This window comes from Myodes glareolus, chromosome 9 (assembly GCF_982192425.1).
Source record: "Myodes glareolus chromosome 9, mMyoGla1.1, whole genome shotgun sequence".
NCBI lineage: Eukaryota > Metazoa > Chordata > Mammalia > Rodentia > Cricetidae > Myodes > Myodes glareolus.
The window spans coordinates 54,852,171-54,873,429 of record NC_142034.1 but is presented as its reverse complement, the minus strand read 5'-3'; the positions used below and the strand labels follow the sequence as shown (position 1 = coordinate 54,873,429).

Here is a 21,259-nt window from a genome sequence, read left to right as displayed (position 1 = left end):
GTTTCTCTCAGATTGCAGGGCAAGTTACGGTGACAACTGGATGCTTTTCGAGCTTGGAGCACGTGAGGTTAGGGTTCCAGGCCCAAGAGATGCAGATGATATGAAGGAGGGAAGGAGTAGAGCCTCCTGACTTTAAGTACACCTTTGCCCAGGCAACCAGGGCCAGAGAAGATGTAGTCAGCATTAGGGACCCTTGGTACTCACGAGCTTCTTGCGTTTCCGGGGCTTGCCTGGCTTGTTTTCCTTCTGCTTTTTGGGTCCTCGCTTTCTCTTCTTTACACCCAATGCTGAAGGCAGCAGCCGGATATCATCCTTATCTTTGGAGAGAAGAGTACCACAAAACCTAAACTTGGAGCACCCCAGTCCCTGAGGTTCTTTATTGTTCCCTTTCTTGCCGACTCAGTCATACTCTCTAGGAACCCAGGCATTAATTCCTCTAAATTTCACTGCCCTCCAACGGATGCAAACAGAGTGTTTCTAGTACTCTGGGATCCTCTGGTTCTGAATGGGAGGTCAAGGGTCAAAAAGGAAGAGCAGCCAAGCCACTCCCTTTTCTCCCCTCCTACTAACAAGGGACCAGACTCTAGGCCACCAGCTCAGACTGTGGCAGGTCCTTTCAGTCCTCGCCAGGGCTCCTCCTGCCTTCCCCCTCACTTTGCCAGCTGGCAGCTTGCCCAGGAACCGGGGAAGCCATGCCCAGCTGCTGGCCTGGCCTGACCCCAGCACTTGGAGTAGGGAGACACAAGCTGGCAGCTCCCTAAGCCAGATGCTGAGAAGGGAGAGCCAAAGGTGGACACCCGGGTTCTCACACTAACACCCTGGGGCTCTGATATCCTTTTTGCCAAGAGGGAGGCCTCTATTTACATTTCCTTGGATAATCACCCCAACACAGCACTGGAGCAAAAGAAATTTTCAGCTAGTCATTCTACCCTCTCGCCCACGGGACCAGTACCTGCCTCCTTCATACCCTAACTCAGCACAACAAAGTCTACGAGATTCCCTAAACAGTCCTTCTCCCACAGGACTGGAGTCTGCCTCTAAATCTCTTCCCAGAGGCTGTGCCCTTTATCCATGGCTTTACCTTTCACTTCTGTATTTTTCTCAGACATGCACACACAGACGCTCACACACACATACACACACACATTACAGGGACACAAACAAGGATATAAACACAGATAGACACACGTGACACGTGCAGTCTCAAATTCATTTGCACACACACACACACACACACACACACACACACACACACACACCTGTACCTGCTTCAGCACAGCTATGTCCCTGGCTCTCTCCCCAGAAGGTTCTGACAGAGGGCTCAGGACGGGTCCTTCCCTGACATCCCACCACCCCAGTCTCCCTGACCTCTGCCAGTCTGCTGAAACTTGGGTATCAGAGTGGTTTCTTGCAGAATAAGCCCTAATGCCCCACAAACGGATGCCACACAGAAACAGTGCTCTGGTTCACCTACCACCCCCACCAATCACCAGACTAACCAGCCAGACCTGTCTTGTCCAAGGAAAGGCAGCTGCAGCCAGAGGAGAAAGCCAGGGCTTGGCCCAGGCTCTTGCTCTAGGACACACAATCCTCCTTCTCTCAACAGCCAAGGAAAATTAGCCACAATTAACACCCCAGGCCTGGGTTTCCGATCAGACGCTACCTTTCCTTCTACCTCCACCATCCCGTGTCCCTGAGAGCGAAGACACTCTAAGATGGGGGTGTGAGTATGCAAAGAGACCGCCTGCCGAGAGGCAGTGTGTGAAAACTGATCCAGAGCTGTAACAGGACGTCAGACGTCTTGCTCAGCAGCTGGCTCCCCTTAACTCTAGGGACTTGGGTTAACACGAACATGGAAACGAAGACCGCGGGGCAAGTGGCAAGGGCAGGCCAGGCTACGCCAACTGGCTAAGGATCAGGGAGGTGGCCCGACGGGGTCACCCTGGGTGTGTGGGGAGAGTAAGCCTGTGAACTCCACTTCCCACCCAGTCCAGCAGGAGGTTCTAGGTTTTAGGTCGACGACGGTGGCCAGCAGAGGGGAAGAAAGGCGAGGAGAGGCAAGGGAGGGTAATAAAGCAAATCTAAGCCCCAACCTCTGTCTCAGCAGCCTCTCAATGCTGGCCGCGAGCCCAGACTCTCCCACATCCCGGCTCAGATCTCGGGAAGGTGGGGAGGGCGAGGGCGGAGTCTGGCGGGAGGGCCTGTGGGAGGAGCCTGGGTGAGAGCGTTCCTCCCGCCCCTCTCTCCTAATCTCGCCATCAATCTCTCACACTTATATTTATTTTTTTCTCAAATTCCCCTCCCCTCCCTCCCCCACAACGAACCTCCATAATAGGTCTGCCGCACATGCGTACTGAATGCAGGAGGTGGGTTTGTATGTTCAGACCTTTTGCAAAGAAACTACCAGAATTTTCCGCACCACCCACAATCATTTCCCCACCCCCATCCCCACCCCCCAAGGAATCACATCTATATATTATGTTATATTATTTCTCTAGACTTGCCAGAAGGGGGAGGGGGAAGAAATGAGGTTTTTTTCTTTAGCTTCCTGCTCCCTTCCCCCACCAACACGAATGCTATTATTTTAAACGTTTAACAATGTAAGGAGACTGGAGCGAGGGGGGAGGGATAAAAATTGGTCTTGGGTAAGAATGTAAAACAAAATGGTGAGAATCAAAGCAGTCGCAATGAAAAACAATGGAAGACTCTCACGAGTACAAATTCATATTCCAGAAAGAGACGAGGGCGGGCAGCCTGAACAGGGCTCCTTAGAGGAGACTTATTTTCCCCACACTTAGGTAGACGGATAATGAGTACGCTAAAAATATTTTTTCGAAAGTTTTGCCTCAGAAAGTCATCTGAGGGGGTGTATCTGGGTCACTTATTTGACTTGGAGGGCTGGAATGGGGGATGCACTTGCCCCGGGAGACAGAGAAGGTGAGGTTTTGTTTCAAATATAAAAATGTAAAAGCATTTGACGTTTCTCAAGGGTTCAGAAAGCAAAGAAGGGGGAGGGAGGACGCCACACAAAGACCCATGTCGACCTTAGACTCGTTCATTCTCCTCTCTTACAGGCACACAGTTTCTGGGATCAAAACCAGACCCGAGTTCCGAAGAGTCAGGCGAGAGTTACCGGTCCCCTGACGCACCTGACGAGCCTCTTTCCCCTCTTTTTCATACCTTGCCGCAGGCAGCCCTGCGGGCAGCCCTCTCCCCAGAATCTTTTATTCCTCCCCGCCACCCTCCGCCCTCCAAGCGAATTCTGCGGGCTCGGTGGACTAACTTTTTTTTCTAAACTTTTCCCCCTTTTCGGGTAAACCTAGCATGGGTAACGGGCTTTTCCCAGAAAAGCATCAAACACATTTATACCCCCTCTCCAAAGGCTGTCTCAACATGTGCGACACAAAGTCACACTGGCCAGTATGATAGTTTTACAAATAACGTTTGGAAGTTTGGTGCATTTGTGCTGCTCGGCCGCCAGAGACTTGGGGGTGTGGATGTTCCCAGTCAGAGGTTATGGACACCTATCCTAAAGAAGACAGAAATCGCTCCACCGGGAGAGGGGGATCTGCTGGACGTCTGTCCCCAGCACAGCTGGACGTGCTGATCAGAGTGCCAGATGACTTGTCATCTCTGAGAAAGGTGCTGAGTGACGGTCAAGCACAGAGCAGCTGGGTGGGCAGTTCACGCCCCCCAACGTGGTCAGGGTGTGTGGGTGGTTTCATCAAAAGAGTGACAGTGAATGGCAGCCACGTGAGAGTCACAGCTGGGCAGTTCGGCCACCCCAGACTGACGGGGTCACGGGGGAGGGGGGCTGCACTTGACACAAAAGAGCCTGGGGCAGAGATGCCGAGGGTGGGGCCCGGGGCATCAGGCTCCCGAGACACTCTCCTGTCTCCCCTAATCTGAAGTGACCCGAGATCCCCACGGCCAGCTGGGGGTAGTGGAGGGAGGGTAGGTCTAAGTCTTACTCCAGGAAGTGGTCTGCGTGGAGTGTGGTCACCACCTGCCCCTAGTCATCAGCCGCCACAAACATTCACACGCCCCCTCCCCCGCGTGCCACCGCACGCCCCTGAGTTGGCGGGCACCAAAGTCCCTGCAGGTGGAGGGGCTGGTCCGCCGGCCACCGTCCCACTTCTGCCTGCCCAAGTCCCGTGCGGAGGGCGTCGGGTGGCCGTCGGTGCCACCCACGGAACCCCACTCAGCTTCAGTGCGACCCCACGGGGGCCGAGCCCGAGGGGCGCTCACGCGGCCGCCCCTCCCCCACGCGCCCCTCCCCCCACGCCGCCGTCCGGTCGCCGGGGTCTCCGCGGTCCCTCGCTCGGCCTGGGAGGGGGCCCGGGCTTCGCCGCGGCCGTTTCCTGCCTACCCCCTCCCCGCCGAGGGTGAAAAAAAAAAAAAAAAAGATCTCCTCCCCCGAAAGCCGCGACCAAGTGGCCCGGTCCGCGCGCGCAGCTCGCTCCCAGCGCTCTCCAGCCCGGGCGGCGGCGGCGACCGCGGTAGCGGCGGGGGAGGGGTGCGGCGGGGGAGGGGAGGAGGCCTGGCCCCGAGGCCGTCGCCGCCCGGACCGCGGGGCCCGTCTGGACCGGTCAGGCGCCCAGGACTCGCCTCGGCTCGGCCGCACCGTAGGTGCCCGGCCCGGCGGCTCTGCTCGGGCCCGGGGAGTCGGGCGGACGCTTACCTGGCGGCGGGGGCGGCGGCGGCGGCGGCGGCAGCAGCGGCGGCGGCGGCGGGAAGAGGTGGCAGCTGGGGGGGCTGTGGCGGTCGCGGCCCCGGTCGTGGCCCGGCCCGCGCCCGAGTACTCCCTCTTCGTCCTCCTCCTCATCGTCCTCGTCGGCCGCCTCCACCTCCTCCTCCTCCTCGTCGCCCTCTTCTTCCTCCTCTTCTTCCTCCTCCGACACCACCATCTCCTCCTCCTCCTCCTCCTCGTCCCTCAGAGGGGAAGCCATCCTGTGGCTCTGGCCCCCCCACCACCCCCCCACCCACCGCCCGCCCGCCTCCCCCACCGCTACCACCACCACCTCCTCCTCCTCCTCGGCGGCGGCGTCCTCCTCCTCCTCACCGCCTCCCCCAGCCCCCCAAGCCCCCGGGCCACCCCCCTCCAGAACACCCACCCCGGGGGCCGGCGTCTGAGGAGGGGGGCCGCACCACCCCCAAAAATGTTCTTGGAAAAATTTAAGGACTTTTTCCCCCTTCTCTCTTTGCTCCCAAGAGAACAAGAAAGGGAGATCGTTTTTTAAAAAAAATATATATATGTATATAAAAGTTTTCGACTTCTCTCTACCCCCCTCGGTTGCTTTAAATAAATTTAAATTCTGAGGGGGGCGCTCAGAAATATTTCTCAGAGCTGAGGCACTAAGATGGCCGCCTTGAAATTATTTTTAAAACAACCCCCCCTCCAGCACCGCCACCCCCTCTATAAAGAAAGAGAGAGGGGGGTAAAATCCCCTTTTAAAACAAAATGGCTGGCTTAATATTTCATTTTTCATACACCCCCCCTTCTCTCTGTTACATCCCATCTCCAAGCTTCTACTCAGAAACCCACTAATTTCTCCTTTTTCATAACTGATTAGTGCACAGATTAATACATTTTCCTTGTGTATTGAGAGAGAGAGAGAGAGAGAGAGAGAGAGTGTGTGTGTGTTGGGGGGCATGAAGGATTTCTGCATAAAACAAAAATGGCTGCTGTGACTTAACTCCCCCCTTATAAAAATCTTTGGGGGGCATTAATCAGTACTCATGCTCAGTCTGACATCAGCATAAATTGTTAAAGGTTAACTAGTTAGATACTAGTCCAACTAGATTGAATTTTTCTTTTCTTTACTAGTCTTGTTCCTCCCCCCACCTCCCTTCTCTAAAGAAAAGGTTTTTTTTTTTTTTCTGAATACTTCAGAAGGGAGTGGTTTGATGTGAAGGTTTTTTTTTTCCCTTCAGGCATTGAAAAGGAAAAAGATGAAATATATGTTTATATATAACTCTCTACATACCTCATTGAAGTCAAAATGCATTTAATTGTGTACGTAGCTTTTAAATGAGAAGTACTAGATTTTTTTTTCTTCTTTCTTAAAAAAAAAAGTGACAGAAATCCTAGTGACTTTTGGGGGAGAGAGATGAATAGATATGATGACTGAGTTTTTTCAAGGGAGTCCATGTTTGATTCTCTCCTTCGCCAAGCCTTTTCAGGATTTTATAATTGTTGTAAATTTTATCTCTACTCTTTCTCTCTCCCCTCCCCTGGTTGGCTGCTTGTAAAATCGTCTGACTTGAGAAATTAATTTAGGGGTAAATAGGACAGATTTTTAGGAGAAAGAAGAAAGAGTCAAATCTGGAGATTGTGAAATTCTTTTCTCTTTCTCCTGTTTCAGTGTACGGCTCTTCCTCCATGATCTTCACCACTGATAAAGCAGAAGAAACTGAGGCACGGGGAGAAAGTAGCTGACTGGGAAAAACAGAGGTAGGCGTGCAGCCAGGCCCTTGCATTAAACTGGCTGACCCGTAATTTCCAACTGGATCCCAGTGTTCATCTTAAAGTTGTACCAGGGGTCAGATGGAGAATTACCTACAGAGATTTTACAGAGCCTATACTAAAACTTGCCAAGAAGCAAAGGAGGAAGGGCAGACAGTTGGGGTCCACCTTTTTGGCCTCTGCTCTTCTCTTCCTCTACCCTCCTCCCATCCTTTAGATCTGTCATGTTGCTTCCCATCCCTGGCCTGGGGAAAACATCTCCTGGGTCATTTCTCTATGGTCCCCTCAGCTTTGCAGCGTTCACAAGGACCCCAGAAGAAGGTAGGCAACAACCGAGAAAGTATTGGTAACTAAGGAATAGTCTACAAATTTTTGTTTACAGTGCTAAAATATTTATGACGTTTTACTCCCTGTCCCTGCCCCACACACTAGCACTTTATTGAACATTGGTTTCTGTCTTTTTTCTTTTCCTTCCTTCCTTCCTTCCTTCTTTCCTACCTTCCTTCCTTTCTTTTTAAATGTGGAATTCTGTTGCCTATGGTCCCATACTGTCCCAAGTCCATCCTCTCTCAGTCTCATTACTGGTCTGGGCGGGTATCCTCTTTCTGTGTATAGGTTCCTTCCTCTGTACGTGTGTTTTATTCCTCACTGAGACTGAGGACTTTCCATCTCTGGCTTCTGTGTGTCTCTCTCTCTTCCGGTCCGTGAATGCCTGTTCTTCGTGTATGCCTGATCCCCCCTTTTCTGGCCCGAGTACATGTGTGTGCATCATCCTGAGATTGAAAAGGGTGTCAACACGTTTGTGGACCACATTGCATAGCATGTGGCAGCAGTCTCCTGTGTGCGGAACCTCTGCCTGCCTGCCACATGTGTCCTGTTCAGCAGGTGTAGGCCTCTAAAGGTGGCAATGTGCCTGCCCATGCTGGCCTACATCCTGGTCTCTTTAACCTTGTCTCTTTAGCCTTGCTCATCTGCCCAGCTCCCTTCCTCGTTCACCTCCCCTCCTCTGCCTGTTAGCACTTGCTCCTGCTCTTTTTGCTTCCTGGTGACCTCCTGATTTGTCTTCTCGCCTTGCTTCTGCCTGCCTCTCTACCTGCTCGCTTCTGTTATGGTGTCTGCCTGCCTGCCTGTCTGCTCCTCCCTCACTGGCTGGCAGCGTCTTTCTCTCCCTGGTTGTCTGTCTGCTTCTCTGGCTGTTTGCCCACCACTCTCTCGCTCTAGCCATCTGTCTGCCCGCCTGCCTGTCTCTGTCATTTTTAAAGCCTGAGTCTCTTGGTTTGTCTACCTTCCAGGACTTGCCACAGTTTCCCATAATGGTCTGACTCTCATCGTGACCTTCTACTTGTTTCCGCTCCTGTGTCTCCGCTAAGTTCATTCCTTTCCCCTCTTCCTTTAAGCTGTGTCTTCTCGCTTGTCTGTCTTACTGTCTGCTGCTCTCCCACTGTTTAGTTCTCCTTATCAGCTTTTTCTCCCCTGGATTTCCAGGGGTGGTGTCAACAAGCCTCCAATGGGGTCAGTTTCTCTCCCCAGGCCTTTGGGTCCCCCCTTGCCTTAGGAGTCTCATCTGCATTCATAGCATACCCTACCCCACCTTTCTTCACATCCTCTCCTTTTTAATTATCTCTTTCTACCTGCTGCCTTCATAGGCATTCTGCCTGCCTCAGTATTTTTGTTGCTTTCCCAGTCTCTATTTTCCTGGCTTTTCACTCTCTGCTTAGCAGGTTCTGACTGTCCACATCTCTGCTAGCTTTTCTTTCTTCTTGTTTGTTTTCCCTAGTCAACTTTCAAATAGACATAATCATGGAATGACATCCTAAAACCCTATATATAAAGAGTCGGTCTCAGGGGCTAGAGAGACAGTTTAGTAATTAAGAGCATTGATTGTTCTTCCAAAAGACCCAGGTTTGGTTCCCAGTACTGACATGGAGATCGGCAAACATCTGTAACCCCAGTTTCAGGAAATACAACGCCCTCTTCTGGTATCTATGAGTACTGCACACATGATATACATACACTGAAGTAAAACACCCTTACACATAATGAATAAAAATTAGGGACTAGGGGCTGGAGAGATGGCTTAGTGGTTAAGAACACTGGCTACTCTTCCAAAGGACCCCAGTTCAATTCCCAGCACCCACATGGCAGCTTACAACTGTCTGTAACTCCAGGATCTTACACCTTCACACAGACATACATGCAGGAAAACATCTATGTACATAAAATAAAATAACTTTAAAAATATTAGGGACTGGAAAGACACTTCAGCCATCAAAAGCATTTGTTGCTCTTGCAGAAAACTTGAGTTTGGTTCCCAGAACACACACATGGTAGCTCACAACCACCCTTGTATAATTCCAGTTCCAGGGAATTCGACACTTCTGACCACCGAGAGCACGAGGCACACATGTGGTACACATACATTCATGCAGCAATACCACTCATACACATCAAGTAAACATGCCTTTTTAAAAATAAAACCTTTAATGAAGGTTTTAATGAAGAAAAACAAAAAAGTAAATCTCTCATGTATCCTCTTCCAGGCCAAGACACCCTCTTCCTAGAGTCAGTGACCATCACCTTTTTCAGATGCCACTCCAGGGCTCCATATGTATGACTCCCATCACTCCTCTGCACATAGGTGCTCCCATCACTTTTTGCTGTTTCTCATTGCCACTCTCCCAGGTTTACTACGTACTCTGTCACTGTCAGTACTTCCTGTCTCCCCGGGTTTGCTGCGGAATCTTGTCTTTTTGAGTCTTCTCTTTAAAGAGCAGACTATCTATTATTACATTTACAGTGTTTGGCCTACATGCCAGAAGAGGGCACCAGATCCCATTATAAATGGTTGTGAGCTACCACTGGGTTGCTGGGAACTGAACCTGGGTCCTCTAGAAGAGTAGACAGTGCTCTTCACCCCTGAGCCATCTCTCCAGTCCCTTCTGGTTCTGCTTTGTAGGTGTGTCGGAGACAGGTGTCATCTTTTATATTGACTGGTTGCTTACTTTCACTACCAAGGAAATGCTTAGGAAGGGCTTACTCTCCCCTCATCTGTCCTGTTCAACATGGTGAGTTATCTGGATGGCAGCCCCCTCGTTGGCCTCTGCGCCACAATGTGCACTATGAAAAGATATGCCAGTGCTGACCTGCTGTGCGATTGCGGTCATGGGGTAAACTGCTGGCATGCACATAAAGTGGTGGACACCTGCTCTGCCTTTCTTGTCCAGGCTTAAATACTTACAATTTTTGCCTGGTTTTTGTTTTTGTTTGTTTTTTCAAGATAAGGTTTCTCTGTAACTTTGGAGCCTGTCCTGGAACTAGCTCTCGTAGACCAGGCTGGCCTCAAACTCACAGAGATCCACCTGCCTCTGCCTCCCAAGTGCTGGGATTAAAGACTTGGGCCATCACCACCCGGAAATTTTTGCCTTTTTTTAGGAAGACAAAATGTAGCTATGCAGCTCAGGCTGGCTTTGACTTGAAGATCTTCCTGAGCCTCCGAAGAGCACATCTGCGGGCACGCACCCGCCAGGCTAGGCCTCTATGGATTCTTTTAGAGGCCTGGGACTCTGGATCCTGTTGGGTTATTGACTTAGGTCTGTCTAAGAAGTTTACCTTCTTCCTTATCTAAAAAATTTGTTCTGTATTAAAACTTCTTCCCCCTACCCCACCTCATATCCTTTCTTCTAGCTCCTTTCCAAATGTCTTAAAGGCAGAGACTCAGACAGGAACCAGTCTTTTTATTTTTTTGAGACTATGGTAAGACTTCACACAACGTACTGTTCTTTCATTTTCCTTCTTAAATGGCCTGTGTTTCTGAATTGAAAACTCTGGCAGCCTCTCTCACTTCTCAGTTCTGTCTTTTCTCCTGTCTGCCGTCTTCTCTATTTTAGCCTTTCCTGCCTGGCTACCTCCCTGTCCTACTAGCTGCCTGGCCTGGCCTATGTCCCTCCATCATCCACCTGTCTGTCCGAGTCTCCGTTTACCTGCAGTCATGCATTTTACAGTATGTGGTAAATTATGAGGCACTGTGTTTGTGTAAGGCTTTGCTCTGTCTTCCTCCTCACCTGTTTCCCCCGTTATCTCCTGCTTCATTCTCTCTTTCTCTCTTCACTTGGCTGTGTTTGTCTCAGAAGAATTGCCTACTTCCTACAGCCATTTGTCTTCTCCATGCTGGCCTGCTTTCCTACCATCCTCCATCTGCCAGTGCCTGACTCTTCTGTGTATGCAGGTCCCTCTACAGTTCTTTCCTCTATTTGTTCTCTGTGTGCCTGTATGTTTCACTATCTCTAGATGTCTGTCCCCCGCTCTCAGTTTCAGTGTGAGCATCAGTGATCTCTATGCTTCCAAAAATAAGAACGGTTGAAATCTTTTGTAACTACTTTGTGGAGATACTTCTTATTTTTTATTTAGAAGCGTATTCAGGTGAGAACAAGGAATATACAGATATGCAGTTACCAAATGCAAACTAGAAGTCGATGAACCTTCCCAGTGTAAAATAAAGAACAAGGAAATGCATTGAGGAGACTCCCACACCACTAATAAGATTATTTAAAGGAAAATCAAGAAATGTATCTAAAGCAATAGTTATAAATCTTTCAGATTATAAAAGGTCATAAACTGTTTTGCTAGAGAAAAGACAGACACTCTTTCAAGGGGACAAAAGCAAACAAGCTTCATCCCAGACCTCTGTGTGCTGGGCTGGGGACATGAGTTCCATCTCCAGCACCCACTCCCAAGCCGATGTACAGAATATGTACATAAAATATCATGTATATGTTCATAGTGTTAGGACGCCCTTCAGGCCTGTGACCCCAAGTTATATAGGAAAGCAGTGAGAATTAGTGAGAGAGCACAGACAGGCCTGTGGACGTGCACAGTGGACACTTTGCAATCTATGATTTTCAGTCCACGACGATATTAAAGAGATCCCTAATTATCTTTTGAAATAAATGTTAGAGATAATAGTGAAAGGCATGTAGATGCTCAGGATAGTCTAGACTTAGATTCAGCGATAAAGTCATCTAAATCACTGGTTCCTAAACTGTCTTCTGCTGGAAAAGTTTGTCCTGACTCTGAGATTTTACATATAAATATATATATATATATGTTATATTTATATAAAATACATATAAATATATATTACATATACACATATCAGGCTGGCTTCAAAAAGGTCTGCCTGCCTCTGAGTCCTAAGTGCTGGGATCAATGGTGGGTGCCACCACACCTGGCCTAACTTGGTCATTCCTACGTAGTATAGAATAGAAAAATCACACAGATTTTCACAGTGCAAGCAAAAGTTGAACATGATTGTGTGTCTGTTGTAGCTGGTGAGAACACTGCACAGAAACTCAGTTTCTCCTGCCCTTCTTACTCTTCTAAGCCATGTACTTGATACATGCATATGTGCATGAGGACATGAGCTCCATCTACAGCACCCACCTAAAGCCAAGCACTGCTGTGCAGACTTGTGTCTCAGCTCTGGAGTAGGGAATGGGGAGAACTCTGGAGCTTGACAGATAGCTAGCTTGGTCTAATTAGCAAGTCCCAGGTCCTACTGAGAAACCCTACCTCAAAACACAAGGTGGACAGAAACCCTCGACCTCTGGCCTCCACTGCATCAGCACATGTGTGTGCATAATTTCACACAACACATACAACAGTCATAATAGTTTTTATTTAAATTAGTAAATATTATTAAAATGAACATTTATCCATCATTCAACATATTAAGTATAATATCACTGATATTGTTAAAACCTCATGTGAGGTGGGAAAAATAGCTTGACAGTTAAGACCACTTATTGCTCTTGCAAAGGACCTGGATTCATTTTCCAGTATATATGTGGCAGTTCATAGCTATGTGTAATTTCAGTTCTAGGAGATCCAGTGTCCTCTTGCCTCCCTGGCCTCTTGCATAGAAGTGGTACTCATAAATGCATGCAGACACACAAATATACACATAAATAAATAGAATTGAAAAGCCTCATGTGATACTTAACTGTCTCTACACATCCCCATCCTTCACTGCCACCAAAATTTTGTGCTTAAAATTTTCTTGTTTCTGGGCTGGAGAGATGGCTCAGCGGTTAACAGCACTGGCTGTGCTTCCTGAGGCCCCAGGTCCAATTCCCAGCACCCACATGGTAACTCACAATCATCTGTAACTCCAGTTTGAGGGGACCCAGCACCCTCTTCTGGTCTCTGTAAATACCAGGCACAGATATGGTACACAGACATACATTCAGACAAAACACCAAACACATAAAATAATTTTTAAAATTAAAAACAATTTTTCTTTTCTTTCACATCTGTAACTTTTATAAAGCATTCATTTATTGAGCTATTTATTTTCTTGTTTAGTGTGTGTGTGTGCACATGTGCACGCGAATGCTCCCCTTGTGCTCTAGCACATAGGTAGAAGCCAGAAGACAACTTGCAAAATTCAGTTCTTTGCTTCCACCATGAGTGGTCCTGGGATTGAACTTAGTTCATCAAGCTTGGCAGCAAGCCCCTCTACCCACTGAGCCATCTCATAGTTCATTGTAATTTCTTAATTTTAAAAAATTTCTGATCTATAGAAAAATCTGAGAGAATACAGTATTCGTGTACTCCTCACAGACTTAACTGATCGCTAATATTCTGTCCATTGACAAAATGGGTGTGCTGGGTAATTTTATGCCGGCTTGACACAGGCTAGAGTCATTTGGGAAAAGCAAACCTCAGCTGAGAAAACGCCCTCACTAGGCTGACCTGTGGGCAAGGATGTGCTGTATTTTCTCAATTAATGATTGATGCACAGACCCAGCTCAAGGTGGGCAGTGCCACCACTGTAAGAAAGCAAGTTGAACAAGGAAGGAGTAAGCGAGGAAGAGCCATAGCCTCTGCGTCAGCTCCTGCCCTGTTTGGGTTCCTGCTGATGGCTCAGTGATGGACTGTGATGTGGAGCTGGAAGATGGCAGATTTACTCCCCAGGTTCTCAGGTATTTTTATCACAACAGTGGAAAATAGTGTGGAACCCTAAGACAGCGGCAGATTATTATGATCCAATCTTAAGTGAATAAGTATTAAATTGTGCATGTTATATAATTCCAGCCATGTTGTAAAATATTACAAGGGGATAATTAAAAGGTTAGTAATGATTTTCATAGAAATGGCATTATTTTGTTTTCTGTATATTTATATTCCTCTCCCTAGAATTTGCTCTGAAGTACATGTTCTATGATGAAAAATAAGACTTTGTTGAGAGAGAGAGAGAGAGAGCGAGAGAGAGACTGACTGACTCGTGGTCGTGAAGCTTGGTAGTCGCACATAGAGAATGACCTGAAGAACTGGGACACAGCTCAGTGCTAGAACACTGGGTTCAGTACCGAGAGCAGATCACATAGCTGAGAGAAGCTTTCATGTGCGTGCAGTGTTGGAAATTAAGCCCAGCCCCTTCTGCATGCTAGCCAGTGGCCCTCCACTGGGCTACAACCCCATAGAAGGATCTAATTTTAGATCCAGGGTGCTTTCCAAATTCCCCAGTCTTGTATTAAAAACCTGCATCCCTTGGAGGCTCCCGCAGCCTTGCTCAGATCTCTGACTTCTCTCCCCTTAAGGTTAGTTTCTGAGGGGCCAGGGAGATCCATAAAGGCCTAGGCTGGATTCCCAGGATCCACACTGTAGGCAAGAACCAACTCCTTCAGGTTTCCTTCTAGTCTCCATGTGTTCTCATGTACCCACCCGCCACTGTGCTTGTACCCATGAAATAATCCTTTTTAACTCCTAATTTTCTCCTAACTCGCCCCACTTTCACTTCACCTCGTTCATCTGGCTTGAATTCCCACAATAATTCATCTCAGTCAGTCTTTACCACTGCCAGTGTGCCGGCTCTTGTTCACCTTCCTGCAAGCCACTCTCCTTGGTCACTGTTTACCACCAAGGTGCAAAGTGCTGCAGTTCACGTGACTGTCAGACTAAGTCCGTCCTCGGGAATGTTTTCCTGATCAGCTTCCTTTGGGAGTCAGCTTCTCTATAGTGGCTTTCTGGTTTTTGTTTGTTTTTAATGCTTTAATTTTAATAATGTGTATGTCTGTGTGCACATTAGTGCAAGGGCCTGCACAGGCCAGAGGCATTGTGTCCTCTGGAGCTGCGTTGAGGTGATTGTGGGCCACCAGTGTGGGTGCTGGGAACTGAACTGAGTCCTCTCCAACAGCAGTATGTGCTATTAATCACTCAGCCACAATGAAACCATCCTCAAATCCATTCCTTCGAGTGAGTCTGTCCACTTGCAGAGGACAGAATGAAGGAGAACGGACAGGAAGAAAGAGAAAGACAGACCCCAGCAGAGTGGTGCACACTTGTGATCCTGTACTTCGGAAGTGAGAGCAGAAAGATCAGGAATGAAAGGCCATCGAGAGCTCTCCAGAAAAACTGAGGCCAGCCTGGGGCTATGTAGACCCTGCCTTAAAAAAAAAGGAAGGGGGGTGGAGAGAAGGACAAATAGGGATGGTGTTAAATATGAAGAATTAGAGCCTGTTTTCAGGAGACTAGTGAGAGGGTTCAGTCTAAATTGTAGAACAAGACTGTTTCAAAGAGTAGGTTTGGCATTAAGGTTTCAAAGGAGCTCTCTTCCTATTGAACTGCTATTATCAATACATTAAAGTGTTTAAATAAGCCAGGCATGATGGCACACACCTTTAATTCTAGTACTCAGGAGGCAAGATAGACAGAACTCAGAGAATTTAAGGCCAGCCTGGTCTACATGGCCACCTGCAGGCCAGCCAAGGTTACATAGTGAGATTCTGTCTTTTAAAATAAGTTTAGAGAATGGAGAGATGGCTCAGGGGTTGAAAGCTGTCCTTCCAGAGGATTTGATTCGATTCCAGGAACCCACTTTGTAAATCCAGTCCCAGGGGACCCACACCCTCTTCCAGTCTTTATGGGCACTGCACAGGCATACATGCAGGCGAAACACCCATATACATAAATAAGTACAATTTAAAAAAATAGTTTTAAATGAACAAGAACGAGATACAACAAATATTTTTCTGACCTTGAGTATGGAAAAGCCTCAAGCTACAATGGGCAAAGTCATAAAGGAAAATCCTTATACATTTAACTTAATACAACTAAAATTTACAACTGGGTGGTTATGACACACGCCTTTAATTCCAGCACTCAGGAGGCAAAGGCAGACAGATCTCTGAATTCGATGCCAGCCTGGCCTGCAGAGTGAGTTCCATGACAGCCAGAGCTACACAGAGAAACCCTGTCTCGGGGGTTGAAGGAAGAAGAAGAAAAGAGACTTTGCCCAGGAAATGATGAAATGCCAGAAAAGCACCGTAATAACAACTTTTGAATAAGCAGCGTGTTGCAGGACTGGCCCAGCAGAGCTCTTCCTATCTCTACAGTACCAGGAAGCTGTGGGTCAGCAACTGGTTCCACAATCCCACAGTGTGAAGTGACAGGATTCGGTAGAAAGTACACTTATGAGGGGAGGAGTGAGCTGATGTCCGCTTGTGTAGAAGTGGGGTTTCACTGAGCCTAGGGTGTTCCAAACTTGAAAAGTTCAAGTGAGCCTCCTGCCTCAGCTTCCTAAGTAGCTGGGAACTGTAGGTGTACACCACCATCCTGGCTGTAATGTTTTTTCCTTTCCTTTTTTCTTTCTTGCTTTCCTTCCTTTCGTCCTTTTCGTTTTCAAGATAGGCTCTCACTATTGTAAATCCTGATTGGCCAACATTGAACTCACAGAGATCCATCTGCCTCTGCCTCCATTCAACTCAGTGCCCAGATATTGCCTTGATTAAATAAAGACCAGCGGCCAGCATTGGGATGACTCAAAAGAAGGTTAAGACACAATCCTTATGACCCATTCGGCAGGAGAAAACCAGTGCCCTACAAATACATGCTGTGGCAACACTCCCCTCCACACAAATAAAAGAAATGAAATATAGCTTTAAAACTTAAAGACCTCATAGGAATCCATAACAACAAAAAGATGACTAGAAAAATAAGAATATGTTCTATAGTGAAGTGAGATGAGTTATACATTGGTCCAGGCTCTTCCCTAAGTCTTGGGGTGTTCCTCAAGCCTTCCAAATAGCCTTACACAGCAGCAACCCTCACAGTCTCCATTTTACAGAAAAGGAAACTGAGGTAAGGGGAAGTTAAATAGCTTGCCCAAGGTCAGAGCTGTTTAGAAGTAAAGGAGGCTTTTCACTAGACACACTCAAGGACTTCCTCACAGTCTGCATTGCCTGACAACTCGTATAGAAACCAATTAGCCTTATATAAAATTGGGCTGTATTTTATGTACAAATAACTTATTAATAAAATATTTTATTATACAGATTAAGCATCTCTAATATGATAATTAAAATGTTTCAAAGCCTAAGACTTGAATATTAAAATAATTACCTAAAATGAACATGAGACCCTCAAATTGGGGGGTCTCAGGAAAAATGTTGACATGATAAGAATGTTGCATTAAATTATCTTCAGGCTATTCTGTAGGAAATATGAAAAATAAGTGTCTTTTGGGTTTGGATAATCCCATATCCAAGATCTTTCATAACGTATATTCAGAAATTCCACAATCCAAAGACGCTCCTGATCTCTCAGCTTGTCCCCCCGAGGCTTGCTGTTGCCTGGCCATCTAGAAACGCCTTGCTCCTGTTGTCAAGTTACCTGGCGCCGTTCCCAGCCGGTCAGCTACCCGCACTGCAGGCTCTCGATGTGTCCTAACACTTGTTAGTTCCAGCTGGCTTCCTCCTGCCTCTGCACTTGCTCCTAGCCCTTTTTACTATCTGTATAGGAGAGGCGAGTTAATGTCAGGTAAAGGACCTTTTATATTTAAAACAACTAGTTTTTAAGATTCTACATTCAAAAACTGTATAACTCCCAGAACCAAAAATGAAGTTACCCTGTACTCGAGAGGAGAGGAGAGAGTTTCAGATCTGCCACTCACTAACTTTGCCCCACCCCCCACAGGCTCCTTAGTCCTCCAGTGTCAGCCCTTCCATCTGCAAGCCAGCCTGAGGACTCAGTCAGCTGACTTAAGTAAAGCTCTGCCTGCAGGACTGGGTGCTCAGTAATTGCTAGTTGTTCTAGGTAATCAGGTTCACTAGAAAGACGATGCCTACATCAGAGGGGTTCCTTTTAGAGGGTTCCCAGGTGGTTATAAAAACACCCCAAACCTAGGATGCAAGGGGTGAACTTTAGTCACTGTTGTTCCCAGGAATTGGTCTATTTTCTTACTTTGCTTTATTTTGCATAAAACTCAACTCTGACAGGACATGAAACATCCACATTGAACTTGAGTCAATTCTCAGAGAGACACAAATACTATTCGGTTGGAAATAAAAAGTTAGTTACAGATACAGTCTACTAATTCCTAATCATTGTCAAATCTCAGGAATTTCCAAGGACCACATTTATTACAAAAGAATGGCTGCATAAAGAACTACAAGGAAAATGAAGATGCCAGAGTGTTTTTTAAGGCCCTTCGGAATGATGGACGTTTCTCTGTAACGTATTTGCTCTCAGCTGCATATAAGGATCCATGCTTAGGTTATGCCTGCAGTCCTCGCTGTCACTGATGGTTGTCCCTTCCTTGTGGCTGAAGAAATGGCATCTAAGGAAAGTATTCTGCATATAGTTACTAAGCAAAAGCATTCTTCCCTTCTGAGAAGTAGCTAGATATTTTCTGACAGTCCAAGCTTTCCCTGTGCAGCTCCGGCCTGGCTCCTGTGACAGACACTGTCGCCATGCTGCTTGCTAAGGCCACAGGTACTTAAGTCAGCCTCTTAGTCCTGGGCCTCTGCCCAACTTCTCACACTATTGACCACTCCCGCCTCAAGTGCGCTGTCTGTGGTGCCCATGGTACCATCACCTAGCTCTTTCTCACCTCTGGCTCTTCTGTGTATGTCTCCTCCTGCTCTCCGCTTAGCACTGACCCTACCAGATCAGATCTCTGCGCTGCTCTCTACTCGCCAGGAGTTCCTGGCTGAACTGACCCAGAGCTCCAGTCCCACATATTTTCATGTCACAGACGCTAGTTAACTCTCTTCTTCCAGCCCTCCTCTCCTTGCCATCAGATTCACCAGCCTCCCAGCCTCTCAGGTCAAACAGATTCTTGGGTGTCATTCCTGGCTCCTTTCTGTACCTCTGACGTCTGCCAGGCATATTGCTCTAACTTTAGCCTTCCTCTGACCTCTGCAGACCTAGTCCTGGCTGCCTTCATTTCTTTCTCAGTTGTTTCAGACTCCCGCTCTCCCCCATTCCCTCTACTCTATTCTGTTCTCTCAAGCCATCTTTTAAAAATGCTTATCTGGCCATATTTGGTGTTGTACAACCTTCAATCCCAGCACTGGGGAAGCAATCAGTCCTGTCTCTGATTTGAGGCCAGTCTGGTCTACATACAGAGTTCCAGGCCAGACAGGGCTATAGAGAGTTTCTCAAAAACAAACAAATAACGCCCCCCCCAATCAGTGTGGGGCCTGCAAATGGCTTAGAAGTAAAGCTGCATGCTATACAAGCTGGACATCTGAGTTTGATTCCTGGAACCACTGGGTAGAAAGAGAAAACCCAGAGTGGAAGGAAAGAACAGACTCCTATAAATTGTGTTTGTGAGAACAAGCATGCATATATACACAGAACACACACAAACACAAAATGAATGAATAAAAAAATGTAAAAAATAATTTTAATGAAAATCTGAAAATGCCCTTCCCCCTTATAAAGCTCTTAACTCTGAATTGTATCCTTTAGAGGCGCAGATTTTATTATTTATACATTTCATATCAGTTCTTTATAAAAGCAAAGTAGAGCTGGGCAGTGATGGCTCATGCACACCTTTAATGCCAGCACTCGGGAGGCAGAGGCAAGTGGATCTCTGTAAGTTTGAGGCCAGCCTGGTCTACAAAGCGAGTTCTAGGACAGCCGGGACTACACAGAGAAACCCTGTCTCCAAAATATAATAATAATAATAATAATAATAATAATAATAATAATAATAATAATAAATTATTTAAAAGCAAATAGAACCATAGCCTGATTTGAGAAGGTTCCCATGACCAGCCTGGCTTCTCTTTGCCCCGCTCTGCTGCCCTTGCTCATGCTGTTGACCGTCCACACTCTCACCTCCAGAGTCTGCTCTTTCCCCCGCCTGCCCACTTCCCCTCTCCCTAGTCTTACACCTAGGCCAACACCTCTTTGTCCTTCAGGCCTCAGCTTGAGATGACATTTTTCCAGAAAGCCTTCCCTGGTCCCCACAGGTGACTCATCGGTATTGTTTCCCTATATCAGTTCCTATCTCACTCATGTAGCATTGATCTCATATCTGTTCATTCTTGCAGATTTTTGTTGATGGCTGCTCTGGGCTAGGTGCTGAGTGTTGAGTGGCTAGTGAGAAATATTTTCAATATTTTCTCTATTTTCTTAAGCTCTAAGAAGGGAGAAAGGTGGACAGGAAACTATACTATGAAGGGGCTGATGATGTAGTTCATTTGGTAGAGTGCTTACCTCGCATGGGTAATAAAAGCCCTGAGTTCAAATCCCAAGCACTGCATAAGAACCTGGTATAATAGTACATACTTGTAATCCAGCATGAGGTAGTAGAGACAAGGAGAAGTTCATGGTCCAGGCCTTATGGTGATGACTCATAGGCAAGTGTTTGCTGAGCAGCCTGCTGGCCTAGATTCAGTCTCCAGAATTCATGAGAAGAATTCTCTGATCTCCACACACATGCCTCAACTCATATGCCCTCATACACATTATTATAAAGTTTTTTGCAAATTTAAATTTAGGTCAAGCCAGGTGGCACACACCCTTAATCCCAGCACTCAAGAAGCAGAGGCAGATGGATCTCTGAGTTCGAGGCCAACCTGATGTATAGAGTGAGTTCCAGAACAGCCAGGGCTATATAGAGAAAGCCTGTCCAAAAAACTGAAATAAAAAAAATTAATATCCTCAGTTACAAGTAAGTTTGATGCTAAACTGGACTACACTAAGACTTTAACAAACAAGGCAAGGTAATAGAGGGTAAAGAAGTGGCTTCAGTGGTAAACCGATTGCTATGCAAACATGAAAACTTGACTTTGGATCCTTAATGCCCACATTAAAAGTCAGGCATGGCATTGTGTGCCTGTAATCCCAGTAATGGAAAGGTAGATACCTGGAGCTTACTGGAATAGCCAAATCATGAGCTCCAGGTTAAGGGAGACACCCTATCCCGAAAATAAGGTAGAAGAGCTGGAGAGATGACTCAGTGGTTAAGAGCACTTGTTGCTCTTACAGAGGACCTGAGTTTGATTCCCAGCACCCACATGGCAGCCATCTGTAGCTCCAGTTCCAGGGAGTCTCACTTCTCCTAGACACCTTCTTCCGGCCTCTGAGGACACTGAACACATGAAGCCATTAACAGACATGTGGGTGCTAGAAATTGAACCTTTTCCTCTAGCAGAATCTCCTACAAAACTTCTTAAGACAGTATCACTCTGTAGACTAGGCTGGCCTCAAACTCACAGAGATCTGGTTGCCACTGCCTCCTGAGTGCACCATGCCTGGCTCCTACTAAGTCCTTAACTCTTCAGTTCCTCAGTAGTAGGAACTGGGTCTTTGGTATCCATACTCCAGCTCTCCATGCCCGAGTCACACAAGTGCCATTTTAATGAATTCCTACTGCAGACAAGATCCAGCTTAGGTTTTCAAGAAAGTCCAGCTCAGTTACCAACATTACTCTCTTCCGCACTGCTGTCCAGGCTGGGTCAGATGCTTTTCTCTTTGCTTACAATAAACATATGATAGTTTGTA

General features: G+C 47.1%; 1 protein-coding gene and 1 long non-coding RNA gene across 12 annotated transcripts in view; one reads left to right on the top strand and one right to left on the bottom strand.

Annotated features, from left to right (window-relative positions):
- Nucleotides 1-4,971, bottom strand: part of Chd3 (chromodomain helicase DNA binding protein 3) — a 26,786-nt gene extending 21,815 nt beyond the window's left edge. For all 10 annotated transcript variants that reach the window (XM_087910466.1, XM_087910471.1, XM_087910467.1 and 7 more), the window contains exons 1-2: nt 4,682-4,971; nt 205-317 (exon numbers count right to left, since the gene is read on the bottom strand). In XM_087910466.1, coding sequence (XP_087766592.1) covers nt 205-317; nt 4,682-4,949 — 381 coding nt within the window. In that variant the 5' untranslated portion in view covers nt 4,950-4,971. The remainder of the gene's footprint in view (nt 1-204; nt 318-4,681) is intronic.
- Nucleotides 4,525-21,259, top strand: LOC146892962 (uncharacterized). 2 transcript variants are annotated; one of them, XR_015738836.1, is made up of 3 exons: nt 4,525-4,625; nt 6,366-6,454; nt 17,862-21,259. It is a non-coding gene; the product is annotated as an uncharacterized LOC146892962 (long non-coding RNA). The 2 variants fall into 2 exon arrangements; XR_015738837.1 differs by having other exon boundaries at nt 15,623-21,259.